The sequence below is a fragment of the Geotrypetes seraphini genome, chromosome 6 (assembly GCF_902459505.1).
Source record: "Geotrypetes seraphini chromosome 6, aGeoSer1.1, whole genome shotgun sequence".
NCBI classification, from domain to species: Eukaryota; Metazoa; Chordata; class Amphibia; order Gymnophiona; family Dermophiidae; genus Geotrypetes; species Geotrypetes seraphini.
In genome coordinates, this window is record NC_047089.1 from 129,398,564 (window position 1) to 129,416,659 (window position 18,096).

An 18,096-nucleotide genomic window follows, 5' to 3' on the forward strand; every position below is an offset into this window, starting at 1 on the left:
AAAACAAGAAAGCTCAATAAAATGTTAGTAAAAAGTAGAAGTGCCCCGAAAGAAATCATTAATATGGCGCATGCCACAACCAATAGTCAAAAATTGAATGTTCAGCAGCCCCAATCCTCCCTTGTACCACGGAGTAGCTGCAATCCAATAAGAAAGCCTAGCTCTCTTAACTGCCCAGAGAAAACCCTGAACCAGACGGATCAGTCTGTATTCATCCTTGTGGGTCAGGTAAAGAAGGAGAACTTGGAAAACATACAACCAGCATGGGACGATAATCATGTTATACAAGCTAACCCTGCACATAAGAGAAAGCGGAAGCCCTTGGCACAATTGTAACTTATTAGTCAGGGTCTGAAACAAAGGATCAATGTTAAGAAAATACAGTTTAGAAAGGTCACTAGGTATAAGAACTCCCAGATATTTCAGGTAACAATCGGCCCACTGAAAAGGAAAAGACCCTCTCCAAGTGGTACGGATCTCAGGAAACAAGGGCATGGCAACAGACTTATCCAAATTTAAAGAGAGGCCAGAGTAAAAGCCATAGTCTGAGAGAAGATCCAGCGCCGTTGGTAAAGAGACATCTGGACGGGTGAGAATCAAAAACATGTCATCTGCAAATGCTAAGGTTTTAACTTCCACCCCTTCCACTTGCAGACCATTGACTTCATCAAAGAGATGCAAGGTACAAAGCAAGGTTTCCAAAGAAAGAAGAAACAGTAAAGGGAAAGAGGACAGCCCTTTCTAGTGTCCCTTAATATGGGGAAAGAGTCAGTGCATGTCCCATTTACCAGCAGAGATGCCTGCGGGTTAGAATACAGGGAGTGGATGGCGTTCAAATAAAGACCCCCAAGGCCTATATATTGTAGGGTATGAAATAAAAAAGACTAATGAACACTATCAAAGGCCTTGGAGACATCTAAGCTCACAAAAAGAGCTGGAATATGATGATGTTGGCAGTGAAAGAATCCGCAAAAAGAACCTGCTGCACATTACAGACAGATTGGCGACCATGAACGAAGCCCACCTGATCCTTGTGAATCAAGGCAGGGAGGTGAGGGGTAAAACAATCCGCTAGCATACGTGAAAAAAGCTTAAGATCAGCATTGATCAAAGAGAGAGGGCGATAGGAGCCAGGGTCATCAGCTACTTTACCTGGTTTTAATAACAGGGTAATGAGGGCCTCATTGGCAAAACGGGGAAAAGAACAGTGGACATTGCATTCATTATAGTAAGATAACAAAGGGCCACAAAGGTGAGGCGATAACAACTGGTAAAATTCACCAGAAAACCCATCAGGACCTGGAGCCTTTCTGGTTTTCAAAGCCTTAATTCGCCGTCTTTAATTCTATGGCGTGAAAAGGACGATTAAGCCAGTCACCATTTCTTCAGAAAGGCAAGGAAACCCCGACTCCCTAAGATAATCCACAATAAGGTTGGACTGAACAACAGGGGGAGAATCATAAAGCTTTGCAAAGAAATCGTGCAACTGACTCGCTGCCTCAGAGGTGTGAGAACCCCTCCCCCCCCCACTACCACCACGAGTACGAAGCATTAAAATCGGTTGCCATCCCTCCTTACCATTCACCAAACGAGCCAAGAGGCAGCCTGGTTTATTACAAAATCGTTGAAAACGGTGTTTATGATATGCCGCCCACTTCTGAGAACGGGAATGAAGTAAGGAATTAAATGCCTCCTGCACAGTCAAATATTACTCCCTAGTCGAAATCGAAGGGTTAGATAGACCCGTTTAGCAGTGTGCAGGGCCCACTTCAGGTTAATAATGCCCTTATGAAGACGTCTAGTATGGGCACAAGTATACAAGATAATGTCCCTGAGCACCATTTTAGTTGTTTCCCAGATGTTGAGCATTATGAGTCAGAAACTCTTCCCACTGGGTCATTAAATATGTCTTAAATTCAACATCTTGGGCTAGATAAATGGGAAATCGCCAAAAGGGAGATCTAACATAAGAAGAGAGGAAGTTCTGGGCCAGCCAATCACTGCCTGGCTGGCCTGGAACTTCCTCTCTTCTTATGTTAGAATTGACGTCTGAGGTGAGGGCTTGTAGGTCCGGCGCTTGGACATGCCAGGCTTGGCTCAGGAAAGCAGGGAGAAATTGGCGTGGTGACTTGGAGGGCAGGGAGAGAGAAAGAATCGGGAAAGTGGAGAAATTGGCGCGATGGCTTGGGGGGGCATGGGGAGAGAGAAAGAAAGGCAGGCAGGGGGAGAGAGAAAGACAGAAATAAAGGGGGGGCAGGGGGAGAGAGAAAGAAAGAGAGTCAGAAAGAAAAGGGGAGGGGGCAGAAAGAAAGAAATATTGGATTTATAGAAGAAGGAAGTGCAACCAGACTCTCATGAAATCACCAGACAAAAAGGTAGGAAAAATGATTTTATTTTCAATGTAGTAATCAAAATGTCTATTTTGAGAATTTATATCTGCTGTCTATATTTTGCACTATGGCCAGTGGCGTACCAAGTGGGGGGTGGTTCGCCCCGGGTACACGCCCCAATGGGGTACACAGCCCTATTCTGCCACTGCTGCTTTCACGGGTTCAGCTTCTGGCCTTCTCCCCTGTTTAAAGCCGCGAGCATCGGCTCCTCACACGATCTGCACAGGCAAGGGGGGAGAAATGCACAGGCAAGGGGGGTAGAAATGTTGCACAGACAAAGGGGGGAGAGAGAAATGCTGCTGCTGCAGCTACCAATTGGGAAGAGAGAGGGAAGGAGGGAGGAGGAAGACAACGGAGAGGAACCAGAGGTGCCAAGTCTATGGGAGGGAGGGAAAGGAAAAAAGGAAAGGAGATACCAGACCATGGAGTGGGAGGAAGAGATCCCATGGCATGGGGGGAGGAAAGGGAAGGAGATAGAGATACCAGACCATGGTGTGGGGTAGGAAGGAAGGAAGGAAAGGAGAAGAGAAAGAGAGAGATGCCAAAGCATAGGGAAGGGGGTGGAGACAGAAAAATGGAGAGGGGGTGAAGCTGAAATGAATCATATGCAAAGGAGAGAAGGGACACAGGATATACAGTTTATTGAAGTGACATAGAAAGAGGGAAGATACCATATGGAAGAGAGAGAGGGTGGACAGTAGATGGAAGGGGCAGAGAGAGTTTGGGCAGTAGATGGAAGGGGTAGAGAGAGAGGGCAGAAGCTGGGTGGAAGGGGCAAAGAGAGGGCAGATGTTGCATGGAAGGGAGAGAGGACAAATGCTGCATAGAAAGAAGAGACCAAAGAGAAGATGATTAAAGCAGAAACAACAAAAGATAGAAATATTTTTTTTGTTGTTGCTTTACTTAGAATCAAGTAGTATTGTAACTGTATTGATAAAAGTTTATAAATACGAAATGGAAATAAGGTAATTTTTTTGACTAAACCCCTTTCCTCAGGTCAGGACAGGATACCATAACAGCAGTATACTGTACTGTTCTGAAGAAAGATTTGGCCTCTGAAAGCTAATTGAAAAATGGATTAGTCCAATAAAATGGTATTTTCTTATTTCTCAGTATTTGTTTTTTTTAATTTGTTAATTTGTAAAGTACTGATTTTTATGTATCAGTTTTTTCAAATTTACATCTACTGTCTTTATATTTTGCACAGTATTAAGGGATATGCGTCAATGTTTTTGTGGTGTTGTGGTGTTGCATTGTATGCAGAGTCTGGTTTCTTGGCGGTTCAATTTAACTTTTGTCTACATATTTCTATTTTTAGTTTGTGATTATTCCATATTGGGCGAGGGTGTATCTCTGTTCTGTGTGTATGAAAAGGACATAGTTTTCAGTTGGCATTGACTACAGGATCAATTGACTATGCGGGATCTGGCTTGTTTAGTTTTACAATGTATGTGTTGGTGTTCTAATGCTCACTGTAGTGTTTAAGATGCTGCCTTTTCCTAGGTACACTCTTGTTGTGCGTTATGTGGATTGTTATTAAAAATCATTTTCCATATAGATTGGGGGGGGGTGTCAAAAAATGATGGGCCCCGGGTGTCACATATGCTAGGTACGCCACTGACTCTGGCCCCCCCTTTTACTAAACTGTGATAGTGTTTTTTAGCGCAGGGACTCTATGAGCGTCGGGAGTTGCGAGGGGCATTTAGCGCAGCTCCCTGAGCTAAAAACCTTTATTGCAGTTTAGTAAAAGGGGATGGGGTATATTTGTCTAATTTTGTATAGTTGTTACTGAGGTGACATTGCATATTTTAAAGTCATCTGCCTTGACCTCTGAAAACCCCCCGAATACAAATGATAATTAATATTTTCTCCAGTATGCTTTGTGTTTTTTTTAAATTTTATTGTTGGTAGATCATTTTGATTTGGTCATTTTAAAAGTAGCTCGCAAGCCAAAAAAGTGTGGGCACCCCTGCTCTAAGGCAGTGTTCTTTAACCATTGGTCCGTAGAAATTTCCTGCCGGTCCACAGGGCCGGCACATGCATCAGGCCCGAGACAATGTTCTTCATCCGTCGGTCTGCGGTGCGATCAATGCGGTGTTATCTTCGGGCTGGCTTCCCTCTTCATTGCTGCCACAGTTCACAAAGCCACGAGCAACGGCTCCTATGTGCATCCTGCACCTGTACTGGAAGCCTTCTCACAACATCAGAGGGAAAGCTTAGAGATGAGCGAGGAGCCACTGCCCGTGGCTTTGTGCACTGCGGCAGTAAGTAAGAGGGGAGCGGGCCCGAAGATAACACCGGAGGTGGTATAAAATGGCCAGGCGGGAGCAAACCAGAAGGTAAGGCACAGCATGTGTATAATGAAAAAAGGCCCCTGCTCTTTGAGGCCTTACTGCTTAAATAGTATCCTAGGTTATCTTTCCACTACTCTTATTTTCTAACCTGCTGATTTTTTTACATGGTGGATAAATCATATATCACAATCATTAATTTAAGTTTTAATCACATTGTTACATAATTTTCATTCACAAAAGGAAGTATTGTCTGATTCAGTGTGTCTGATAGAGCTTTTGCTAAAATTGTCTCCCTTTCCCTGTAAACGGAAAGAGAAATCTAGTAAAAATAAAACAAACATGGAGGGAGGGAGATAACAGAGGTAGAGGGAATGATTTTATTTTGAATGTAGTGATTGAATTGTGTCAATTTTGTTTCTCATCTGCTGTCTATTTTGCACTGTTTATGAAGAAATGCATTTGTTTCTATTTCTCTGGGGTTGTACTGCATGCAGTCTTGCATCTTAGGGTTTGTTTGTGTATATATTAGTACTTTTAGTTTGTGATCCTGTATTTGCATAGGGGGTTATCTGTGTTCTGGTAGGAATGAATGTTGAGAAGCATACAGTGTGCTTTGCGTAGTTTAATTTTGTGGTTAACTATTTTGTGTTGTTAATATAAGATTATATTGTGTGTGTACTTTATATATGAAAAATGAATGGAAAAAATAGTTACAATTAGTACTATTATGGGGGCGGGGTCTGGCTTGGAGATTGGGCAGAGATGGGCAGAATCTGGCCCATGACTTAGTCCATGACTTAGCCCAGTGCTTTTCAGATTCCGGTCCACAAAATAATTATTTTATTTCTGTCGGTCCATAGGTGTAAAAAGGTTGAAGAACACTGCTCTAAGGTGTCTTTGTCTTCTGTTTTGTCTAAGTGTATGTTCAATTCTCCTGAGCAAGTGGCACAGATTAGTTTGTCTTTTAGGGAGGGGTCTTATTTCTCATGCTATGATCTCCAGTGATTCTGAGAGGTAATCATGTGTTATAGTGACTTCAAAAGAGTTCTTATAGATGATTGCTACCCCTCTTCTTTTTTTCTTTCTGCACAGATGTAGTATTTTATAACCATTTAAAAGAAGGTATTTTGTTACTAGGTCATTCTGTTATAACAATCATATATATGTTGGTTGTAACTGTGGTTTGTTTTTTTTCCTTATTACTATGGATGTTCCTTTTGTTCATTAATTCAAACTTTGTGTAACAGCAAAGTTAAATTTAAAAAATAAAGTTAATGTTCCACATGAACTTGGAGCTTATAGAAGTATTTTACAGTACTCAACCTAAATAATTGCACATCTTCAGGATCAATCAATTTTACTTTAACAATTTTTATTGAATACAAATATAGAATAGTATTCACTGTAACAGATACAGTTCAAATAATTTTCTTAATTCACTTAACAGAAAAACGCATCACATCTAAAAACCCCTTAAATCTCTCCCCGCCCCGCCATCAATCTGCCCTGCCATCACATAAACTTAAAAGAAATACAAGCATTCATGGGTAGCAAGTGCAGGCTACACAGATAGGGAGTAGAATGATCAAACTTTTTTCTAAGCTACGTAGCTTGAGTTTATAAAATGTCTGAAGGTATAGGTCCAGCATATTTGATTAGTTTATTCCTAATTCTTGAGCTGGAGATATTCTCTATATTTTGTCATTCTCTGGGGTTAAACATAAAAAATCTTTGCAGATATATTTTTCATATGAAGCAGTTCATACATATTTTGTGCTCTTTGCTTATTAAACTTAGAACTATGCCCACCTATCTATCTTTTTGAGAAAAAAAAAAGTGAAGGTCTATCTGTTTCAGAAGTAATATCTTAATGTTTTATTTAAATTTTGTTATTCACTTTGAATCAAAATGATGCTTGTAGTTTGCCAACTCCCAAAATTTAATTTCGTATAAGAAAACACTGTCTGTGATACAGTGTATATATACTGCCACACCATCTCCAGCCCACACACAAAGGGATAGACAAAACTGTGAGGTTGACAAAGTGATAGGTCTCGTACTGATTTAATCCCTTAACCTAATAATCCTACACCCCTTTCCCTCACCTCCCTTATTACTCCTAAACTGAAAATTCCTGTACTATGGAAAGTATGGACTTGTACAACCTCCTACAATCAAATATCCCATGCCCCTTCCCTGCCATTCAGCCCATACCTCAAGTTCTCCATATAAAGATGCAATAAGAAAGGATAACATATATCTAGGTCACTTAGAATCTTACTATATATCCCAGGTACCAGTGTTTGCACATAGACTTTCCATTTAGCCCAGAACTGTTTTCTTCTGCTTAAGGATCAATTTTAATACAATCAAGCTCGTCAACAAACAGTTTCAGATTTACTTCATTTATGTGATGTAAATATTGGACACTGCATTTTTCTTTCACTGCAAAAATTGATCTAGGCCATTTATATCGAAGGCAATTAGAATTGCATAATAGACAAACTCGGCAAAGTATTTCTACTGCAGTAGTGCTGTCTTGACCATCAAACTTTACCAAACATTTTTGGGTATGGGGTGGTATTCAAGTAGACCTGTATACCAGTATCAAAACTACAAAAATTCCTCACTGGTCCATCCATCCCCATATCAACCAGTATAAGACATTGTGGCCATAAGTTGGAAATATGGCCATAATTTGGACTTGGCATCAACACTATAGAACACTTCACATATGTAAAATACACAAAATTTGTTTAAACAGAGGAAAAATATCTCAAAATGCCCCTAGGATCCAATCAATAGAAGGATTCATTTTGGGGTTAGGGTCTCATCATTGATCAAAACCTCTGTTGAATAATTTACTTTATAATTTAATATTTTTATAAATTGTAAATGTTTTTTAGTGAATAAATATTTCAATTTAAATTTCTATTTTCATTTCTCCAACATTAATGAAAATGAAAAAAATGGCACCATCACTGGCAACTGTCAAAAATAACCCAAGACTAGAAATCCGGCATGCTGAAATTAAACAACAAGAAGCTATCTTTAACATTTAGACTCGACGGAGGCCAAATCCGTTTCACACCAATGGGCTTCTTCAGGGGAAACACTGAAGCTTGTTGATGCCAGTTTCAATAGATTTAAAATTGTATGATCATCTTCAAAATCAAAAAAAGAGAAGAAAACTGCATTACATTTGATTCTTATTCAAATCAAGACTCAAATGAAAGTGTTTAAACTTATTTCTCTAGAACAGAGTCAGAGTACTACTTACATGATTTTAGATCGCCACTGCCAAGCTCTTAAAATGTTAACAAAATGGCGACCGTATTTAAACAGAACGCTGACAGATCCAATAACCATAATTTGGACTTGGCCATTCCTCTACATTTATCTTCCCATCTCCTTTAATAGCAAAAATCCTGCAAGTTTCAGAAACAGTTCAGCTTAATGTTCATTAATGTACTGGCCTTAACAGAACTGGTTTCTTCCTAGTCAAAATATTCTGCCTCTGTACAGACTTTAATAATTCTTACTCTTAATGCAGCACTGAGAAATCCTACATCTGAACCTCAAAATCCTACCCTTAATCATATTGAAATTGATCAGTGCTTAGTTTTCCATCTAGGTCACCATTGTCAGGAGTTAAAAGAAATAGTTTCTCTGTTCAAGGCTGTGTGGTCAGGCCACCTCTGGTCCAGGCACCCCTTGACAACAGCATCTGATGATAAAATACCTGCTTCTGGGGAGGCATTCAGCAGCATAGTCTTCCTTCAATTTTTGTAAAATCATAGTGCTTGAACATTAGTAAGCATTGCTCCTGCCTCCAAATCCCAAAGATGGGAGGGAGGGGATCAGGTGTTTCTGGACCCACTCACTGAGAAATGAGTGACATGGTTTTGTAGGATCGGGGAAAGACCCAGAGACCCATTGGGCTATAAAGTATATGCTTCTGGGGTGGGGCTGGGCAATGAGGTCTGCACTTCAGATGACCTGTTCTTGCATTGAGAAATTTATTCCAGTCCTGAGCTATGAGAAATGTTTGGAAAAAAAGCTAAAATGTAATACAATATCTATATTCAAAGGTACTTAAAATATTGGCTCTTGCATTTGTTTTGCATATTTACAGCACTATCCTTTAGCATAATGGGCTCATTGCTGATTTTCTGACATTAAAAATTCTAATTGTATCTAAATGTGGGAAAATTTCGTACTACTACACTGCCCTCAGACTGAGTACACAGCTGCATTCAGGAAGCATCATGCATACTCGACTTTAAACTTTAGTTCTGAGTTTTGGGAGAGCTGTTATTACCCTGGTGCTGTTGATGAAGTCAACCGATTGTCTGATTGATCAAGGGAAATAATTATTGAGTTTAGTAGCATTTTAAAGCAAAGTTACTCATTGTCCTGGGAAAATAGGTAATCCCCAAAATATTTTGTTCAAATTTTTTTACTAAAATGAGAGGAAAAATTGCATGGATAATGTTTTTCATTGTTAAATTAAAAAAGCTGACACTTTTTTCTGTGATGCTGACTATTGGGCCTGTACAGATCAAGTCTATTAAGAATATTTTTTCTTAAGCATTTTGATAAGTTAAAATATGCAGTATAACAAAGTGTAACTAGAACTTAATTCTTATTGGGTTTTGTTTTTTGTTTTTTTAAAAATCTAGGCAAAGCCAAAGCTAATTGAGCCAATAGACTATGAAAATGTCATCGTCCAGAGGAAGACACAAATTCTAAATGATGCATTACGGGAGATGCTTCTGTTCCCTTATGATGACTTCCAGGTAAATTTTTTTTTTTTTTATAGTTCAGAATTAATTGCCTTAAATTGATAATATTTTGCTCTTCTAACTGAAGAAAGGTAATAAACGTGGAGGGGCATTTTCAATATGACGTCTAAATCTGAGTAAGGCCATCCAAAAATCCAGTAGAGAAACTGACCATTTTCAAATGAGAAAAATGCCTTATCTTTTTATTTTGAAAATAGCTATTTCCTAGATGTTTGTTCTCAGTGTGTCTAATCTTTTGAACCATTTGAAATGCCACTAATACAAAAAGGCGGTATACAAGTTCCTATTCCCTTTCATGAATATGGGGACAGATCAGTTGGGATTAATGCAATCTACTCTTTCTGAGAAATCAAAATTCAGATTCCAAGCTCAAATTAAAGCAGTGGTCTCAAACTCACGGCTTGGGGGCCACATGCAGCCCACCAGGTACTATTTTGAGACCTTGGTATGTTTATCATAATCACAAAAGCAAAATAAAAGTTTCTTGATCATATGTCTCTTTAGCTATAAATGACAATATTATTATTAAGACTTAGCCAAAAGGAAAGGTTTATAAACTAAAAAGAGTTTTACCTCATGCAAAATTGTCATTTCTTTAATAAGACATTATTTTTTTCTGAGGCCCTCCAAGTACCTACAAATCCAAAATGTGGCCCTGCAAAGGGTTTGTTTGAGACCACTGAATTAGAGAATAAATCTGTTGTTCAAAATCAATAATGGGCTTTATTCTTTTTCCAGAAGGAAATAGTTGTTGAGTTGTACCTTAGTTCACACTATTAAATATGCAATTATCAGGAAAATATATGGTCACAAGCATATAACATTTAAATGTGTATTTTTCAAAGATATAATGTTAACTAACCTCCATGTAGATTTAATTAAATACCCTTTGTCACTTTGAGGCAGTAGCATAGTAAGAGATCTAATTTTAGGTGGACACTAATTATCCTTTCCATACCCCCCACTGCCCTTTAGGCTTTTGATACTGAATCGGTCAACAGATGAATCATAATTGCTATAATGGGCAGGTCTGTGATGTCCCTTGCCACCATCTTGAGGTCAGCCATTTTTGCTGCTTTTGAAATTTTGCCATTTCTACTTGATATCGGAAAACAAATTTGTCCATTAAGTCTGTTGGCACTGGCAAGCATAGAGATTACACCAAAAGAGTATCGAAAGCAAGATGAGCCAGTTTCCCAAAGACTGCAGGAGCCTGCAAATTGGGTTTCCTCTCACTGTAAGCTCATCATATAATTGTCTACCATTATTTACTTTGCAGGAGTAGGCTCTGTTCGTTACTAGTGATCTAAAAAATTCACAAGTTGTCTAGCATATTTTTAGCAAAAACCTTGTTTTGTTACAGTTTTTGAGACCTCTGATATACAAGGTGTGTGCCAACAGTATTAGGGCGTGTAACTGGTAAGCATGTATTGTTACTGCTTTGTTATTATACATTTCTGCACATTTACTGAAAACTTTGGGGGAAAAAATCAGGAACTCGCACATTTTACCTCAATCACTGCAAATGAGGAACATAAACATACATATACCAATCTGTCTATAGTGGTTAAAGTGGTGTCAGCACAGGTTAGACGGGGATTTCATCTGCTCAGAGGAGCTGCTGGTGGTGGAGACCAAATGGAGAGAAAGAAATGGAAAGAGATTGGAAGGGTGGGAGTGAGTGTGAGACTAGCATTGATGAGGTATCTGAGAAATTAGATTCTCTTTTGGTGATTATGGTGATGGAGCTGTCCCACTGCTCTGTTCATGGTTTTTGGTGAGTGAAAAACTTGTCCACCCCTTGTTTTGTCCAAATGTACGTATCCAAAAGTATGAAAGCTCCCCTACCTTTAAGTGCAACTTAACAGAAAAAGAGAATAATATGAGAAATAGTAAGCCTTTACACAGACTACTGTTAGATTAGTAATGTTCATCTTTCTTATACATTTATTGTATACTGCATACCTATTCAAATTTGCTGCTCAAGGTAGTTCATAATAAAAGGGGCGGGGCCAATCAGCAAAGTCAACTTGGAGCTTGAGAAGGCAAGCAAGAGAAAGGAAGCAAAAGGAGCGAGAGAAAGAGTAAGAGGGAAGCAAGAGCAGAAAGCAAGAACAAAAGCGCACGAGGGGAAGAAGAGGCAGGAGACTATAGGGGAGAATCGGTGAGAGTTAGCTCCGCCCACCACCAACATCGACCACCGAAGCTCCCTGAGAAGGGATGCTAAAGGAGAGCAGAAGGAGACCACAGCAGGTGCAGAGGACACTGCCAGGCAGGTGCAGAGGACACTGCCAGGCAGACACAGAGGACACAGTGGGTGCAGAGAACAGACAGCAGGCACAGAAGACATCCACAGCAGACTGGCAAGCAGGCAGCAATGGAAGCAGCAGACAGAAGCAGGATGTTGAGCTACTCAGTTTTCTGCACCGTGTCTGGGAGGTGGTCTTATGTATGTGCTCGATGCAGAGAACAGGAGAGCCTGAAGAAACAAGTCAGACTTCTGGAGGGCAGAATACAGGAACTGGAGGCACTTCAAGCAATGGAGGAGGAAGATAGAGGCACAGAGAACATCGAGACAGAGGATGCAGCGAACACCAAGACCGAGGACACCATCGAGGAAGAAGTCTGAGAGCTGGAGAAGTTCATAGAGGAGGCATACAGGGAGGCCATGGAAAATCACCAGCAACAGTGGAACTGCAGAAAGACACCTACAGAGAGTGTGGACCACCCAACAGACAACCACCACGAAGAAATGGATGACACAGCAGCGAGAACAAAGGATACGGACCTGCGGCCGGAGAGATGGACATACACTAGGGACACGGACCTGCGGCTGGAGAATCAAGAGAAGATAAGAGAGGACGGCAATCATTGTGGGGGACTCCATCATCAGACAAGTCGACAGCCACATAGCGGGAGGAAGACTGGATCGACTGGTGACTGCCTACCTGGAGCCAAGGTAGAAGACATAGTGAGCTGCATCGACAGGATCATAGACAGTGTGGAAGAAGAAATACAGCAGTGGTGATCCATGTGGGGACGAACAACGTGAGCAACAGGAACTACAACAGGGAAGTACTGAAGGACCAGTTTTGGATGCTAGGAAGGAAGCTGAAGATCAGAACGCAGAGGATAGCATTCTCGGAGATCCTGCCGGTACCCAGGGCTGATGAGAAGAGGCAGATGGAGCTCCAAGCAGTCAATGCGTGAATGCAGCACTGGTGTGAGGAAGAAGGATTCCTCTTCGTGCGCAACTGGACAGCATTCTGGGGGAAGAGCAAGCTATAAAGGAAGGACGGACTCCACCTCAGCAGAGATGGAACAAGGCTACTTGCAAGCAACATCAAGAGAGAAGTTGAGAAGTTTTTAAACTAGGAAGAAAGGGAAAGCCGACAGTCGACCGAGAGAAAGAATCTATGGTTCGGGAACTGGTATACCCTGAGGATACTGTGCAGGAAGATAGAGGGGAAGACTCACCAGAGGATACTGTGCAGGAAGATATAGGGGAAGGCCCACCGGATCACAAGCAAGACAGATTGAAAGGGACTAAAACGGGTAGGAAATGCAAGAAAGGAATGGGTCGTAAACTCAAGTATATGTACACGAATGCAAGGAGCCTAAGGAATAAGATGGGTGAATTAGAAGCTATGGCACAAAAAGATAATGTTGACATCATCGGTATCACAGAAACATGGTGGACTGAGGAAAACGTCTGGGACCAGGATACAAACTATACCGCAGAGACAGAGTGGCTCAAAAGGTGGAGGCATTGCCATATATGTCAAAGAGGGAATAGAATCTACTGGAGAGAACACACCACAACTGACTGATAAGTTAGAGTCTCTATGGATCAAAATTCCAGGAACAGATGAACTGGAAATGAAGATTGGCATCTACTACCGGGCAGTCCAAAGAAATTGATGGGGAAATGACAGACGAGATTAAGCGCAACTGCAAGGGAGGCAACGTAGTTATCATGGGTGACCAACTATCCGGGGATAGACTGGAACCTAGGCATCTCCGGCTGCGCTAGGGAGACCAAGTTCCTGGATACTGTAGGCGATTGTTTCCTGGTACAACACATCAAGGAAAATACGAGAGGAAATGCAATTCTGGACTTAATTCTAAATAGACTGCGAGGACAGGCACAACATGTAGAAGTAGAAGGGATGCTGGGAAGCAGGGATCACAATATGATCCGCTTCGATGAGAAACATCGGTCCAAAATGATGGCCACGGCGCTGAACTTCCGAAAAGGGAATTACGAAGGGATGAGACTCATGGTGGGGAAGAAGATTAAGAAAAGGATAAGCACCATAAAAACACTAGAGCAAGCTTGGTCCCATTTTAAGGACACAGTCTCCGAGGCACAAAATCTATATATACTGCGTATCAACAAAGGATCCAAGAGGAAAAAGAACAAAGAACCGGCATGGCTCACTGTAGAGGTGAAGGAAGCGATCAGAGACAAGAAAACTTAGTTTAAGGAATGGAAAAAGTCTAAAACAGATGAAAACTGGAATAAGCACAAAGAACATCAATGCAGGTACCATGAGGCGGTAAAAGGGGCCAAAAGAGACTACATGGAAAAAATAGCCAAGGAGGCGAAAGACTTCAAGCCGTTCTTTCGATATATTAAGGGGAAACGACCCGCGAGGGAAGCGGTGGGCCTGTTGGATGACCCTGGAATAAAGGGAGTGCTAAAGGAGGAGAAAGAAATCACCGACAAACTGAACACAATTTTTGCGTCTGTATTTACCGAAGAGGATATACACAGCATACTGGAACCCATCAGGCTATATACTGGAAATGAAGATGGGAAACTGACAGGGTTGATGGTCGGTCTAGAAGAGGTATGCAAGCAGATTGATAGGCCTAAGAGCGATAAATCCCCAGGACCGGATTGCATCCATCCGAGGGTTATCAAGGAACTAAAAGGGTCTATAGCTGAACTGCTTCAACTAATAGCCAATCTGTTGAACAAATCGGGAAAGGTTCCGGAAGACTGGAAGGTGACGAATGTTACGCCGATCTTCAAAAAAGGTTCAAGGGGAGATCCGGGAAACTACAGACCGGTGAGTCTAACCTCAGTACCAGGAAAGATGGTAGAGGCGCTGATAATGGACCGCATCACTGACGGACACAGTGGTGTACTTAGCATATGTGACACTCGGGGCCCATCATTTTTTGACACCCCCCATCTATATGAAAAATATGATTTTTAGTAACAATCCACATATCGCACAACAAGAGTGTACCTAGGAAAAGGCAGCATCTTAAACACTGCAGTGAGCACTAGAACACCAACACATACATTGTAAAACTAAACAAGCCAGATCCCGCACAGTCAATTGATCCTGCAGTCAATGCCAACTGAAAACTATGTCCTTTTCATACACACAGAACAGAGATACACCCTCGCCCAATATGGAATAATCACAAACTAAAAATAGAAATATGTAGAAAAAAAAACTGAACCGCCAAAAAAACAGACTCTGCATACAATGCAACACCACAACACCACAAAAACAGTGACGTATATCCCTTAATACTGTGCAAAATATAAAGACAGTAGATGTAAATTTGAAAAAACTGATACATAACAATCACTACTTTACAAATTAACAAATAAAAAAAACCCAAATAATGAGAAATAAGAAAATACCATTTTATTGGACTAATCCATTTTTCGATTAGCTTTCAGAGGCCAAATCTTTCTTCAGAACAGTACAGTATACTGCTGTTATGGTATCCTGTCCTGAGGAAAGGGGTTTAGTCCAAGAAATTGCCTTATTTCCATTTCCTATTTATAAACTTTTATCAATACAGTTACAATACTACTTGATTCTAAGTAAAGCAACAAAAAAATCTTTCTTCCTTTTGTCATTTCTGCTTTAATCATCATCTCTTTGCTCTCTCCCTTCTATACAGTGTTTGTCCTCTTTCCCTTCCATGCAACATCTGCCCTCTCTCTCTACCCCTTCCATCTACTACCCACATTCTCTCTGCCCCTTCCATCTACTGCCCACCCTCTCTCTCTTCCATATGGCATCTTATTTCTTTCTATGTCCCTTCAATAAACTGTATATCTGGGGTTCTTTCTCTCCTTTGCACATAATTCATTTCAGCTTCACCCCCTCTCCATTTTTATGTCTCCACCCCCTCCCCTATGCTTTGGCATCTCTCTTTCTCTTCTCCTTTCCTTCCTTCCCACTCCACACCATGGTCTGGTATCTCTATCTCCTTCCCTACCCTCATGCCATGGCATATCTTCCTCCCCCTCCATGGTCTGGTATCTCCTTTCCTTTCCCTCCCTCCCATGGACTTGGCATCTCTGGCTCCTCTCCCTTGTCTTCCTTCTCCCTCCTTCCTTCTCTCTCCCCAATTGGGTGCTGTAGCAGTAGCATTTCTCTCCCCCCTTCCCTGTGCAGCAGCAGCATTTCCGCGCCCCTTCCCTGTGCAGCAGCAGCATTTCTCTCCTCCTTCCCTGTGCAGCAGCAGCATTTCTCTCCTCCTTCCCTGTGCAGCAGCAGCATTTCTCTCCCCCTTCCTTGTGCAGCAGCAGCATTTCTCCCCCTTCCCTGTGCAGCAGCAGCATTTCTCCCCCCTTTCCCTGTGCAGCAGCAGCATTTCTCCCCCCTTCCCTGTGCAGCAGCAGCATTTCTCCTCCCCTTCCCTGTGCAGGAGCAGCATTTCTCCCCCCCCTTGCCTTTGTAGCAGCAGCAGCATGTCTCCCCCCTTGCCTGTGCAGCATTTCTACCTTCACCCCCCTTCCCTGCTCAGCATGTCTGGCCGGTTCCCCTGCTGAAATCTGCGGGCGTCTACACCACACCGATCCGCGGCTGTGTCGGAAGCCTTTTCTCTGACATGGTCACTAGGGACTTGAAAATTATTGGGCAGGGTGGAAGGTTGAAGTGAAGGTCTAGGGCAGGGGTGCTCACACTTTTTGGGCTTGTGAGCTACTTTTAAAATGACCAAGTCAAAATGATCTACCAACAACAAAATAAAAGAAAAACACAAAGCACACTGTACGGCGAGAAAATGTTAATTATCACTCCTATTCCGGGGTTTTTTCAAAGAGGTCAAGGCAGATGACTATGCACTGTCACCTCAGTAACAACCATACAAAAATAGACAAATATACCCCCTCCCTTTTTTACTAAACCACAATAGCAGTTTTTAGTGCAGGGAACTGCGCTGAATGCCCAGCGCTGCTCTCGACGGTCATAGGCTCCCTGCGCTAAAAAACGCTATTGTGGTTTAGTAAAAGGGGGGCCATAGTGCAAAATATAGACAGCAGATATAAATTCAGACACATTTTGATCACTAAATTGAAAATAAAATCATTTTTCCTACCTTTATTGTCTGGTGATTTCATGAGTCTGTTTGCACTTTCTTCTGACTGTGCATCCAATCTTTCTTTCCTTCTTTCAGCCTGTATGCTTCCTCTCCTCCAGACCTCATTCCCTCCCCCAGCTTTTTCTTCCTCTCTCCATGCCCTTTCTTTCTCCCTGCCTCCCTTTCTTTTTTTCTGTTTCCCTTCTTTCCTTCTGTCTCCCTGCCTGCCCCCTTTCTTTCTCCCTGCCCTCCACCAAGCCACTGCTGCCACCATCGGGTAACAGGCCCCAAAGCCGCCGCCACCGCCCCAAGCTCTCCCTGCTTCCCTGCGTCGGGCCGACCAGCATTAGAAACATAGAAACATAGAAATAGACGGCAGATAAGGGCCCACGGCCCATCTAGTCTGCCCACCTTAATGTCCCTCCCCTACCTTTGCCCTGTGAATAGATCCCATGTGCCGATCCCATTTTGCCTTAAAATCAGGCACGCTGCTGGCCTCAATCACCTGTAGTGGAAGACTATTCCAGCGATCAACCACTCTTTCAGTGAAAAATAATTTCCTGGTGTCACCTCGTAGTTTCCCGCCCCTGATTTTCAACGGATGCCCTCTTGTTGTCGTGGGACCCTTGAAAAAGAAGATATCTTCCTCCGCCTCGATGCGGCCCGTAAGATACTTGAACGTCTCATCATGTCCCCCCTCTCTCTGCGCTCCTCGAGCGAGTATAGCTGTAATTTGTCAAGCCGTTTTTCGTATGGTAGATCCTTGAGTCCCAAGACCATCCAGGTGGCCTCTCCCCGACGTCAATTCTGCCGTCGGAAATTCCGGCCCAGCCAGGCCAGCGATTGGCTGGCCCGAACTTCCTCTCCAATGGCAGAATTGACTTTGGGGGGAAGAAGGCTGATCGGCCCGGTAGATCGCCAAGGCAAAGTGAGTCTGTAACGGAGCCCGGGATGGGCTTCGTGATCGACTCACTTTTCCTTGGCGATCTACTGGTCAATTGCGATCGACCTATTGGGCACCCCTGATCTAGGGTATCTAATCTTCTCGCATAGGCCCTTGTTTTGCTTTTCTAGAAAGGCACCTTTTCTCCAACTTAGATACAGGTATTCTTTTATAAAAATATATCCCACGTATGAACGACATAAGAATCCTTTTATAAGAATATGCAATGTGAGTATTCTTACAAGCGAGAGCATGCATATATGGAATGCATACTGCACAGTCATGCTCTGAAATCAGTGCACTTCGGTTGTCGCATCTGCAAGAGC

At 42.1% G+C, this 18,096-nt stretch overlaps 1 protein-coding gene across 4 annotated transcripts in view; it reads left to right on the forward strand.

Annotated features, from left to right (window-relative positions):
• DOCK9 (dedicator of cytokinesis 9) overlaps positions 1 to 18,096 on the forward strand; it is a 1,074,749-nt gene that overhangs the window by 202,021 nt on the left and 854,632 nt on the right. For all 4 annotated transcript variants that reach the window (XM_033947591.1, XM_033947593.1, XM_033947592.1 and 1 more), the window contains exon 2: positions 9,367 to 9,483. In XM_033947591.1, the coding sequence (XP_033803482.1) occupies positions 9,367 to 9,483 (117 nt within the window). The remainder of the gene's footprint in view (positions 1 to 9,366; positions 9,484 to 18,096) is intronic.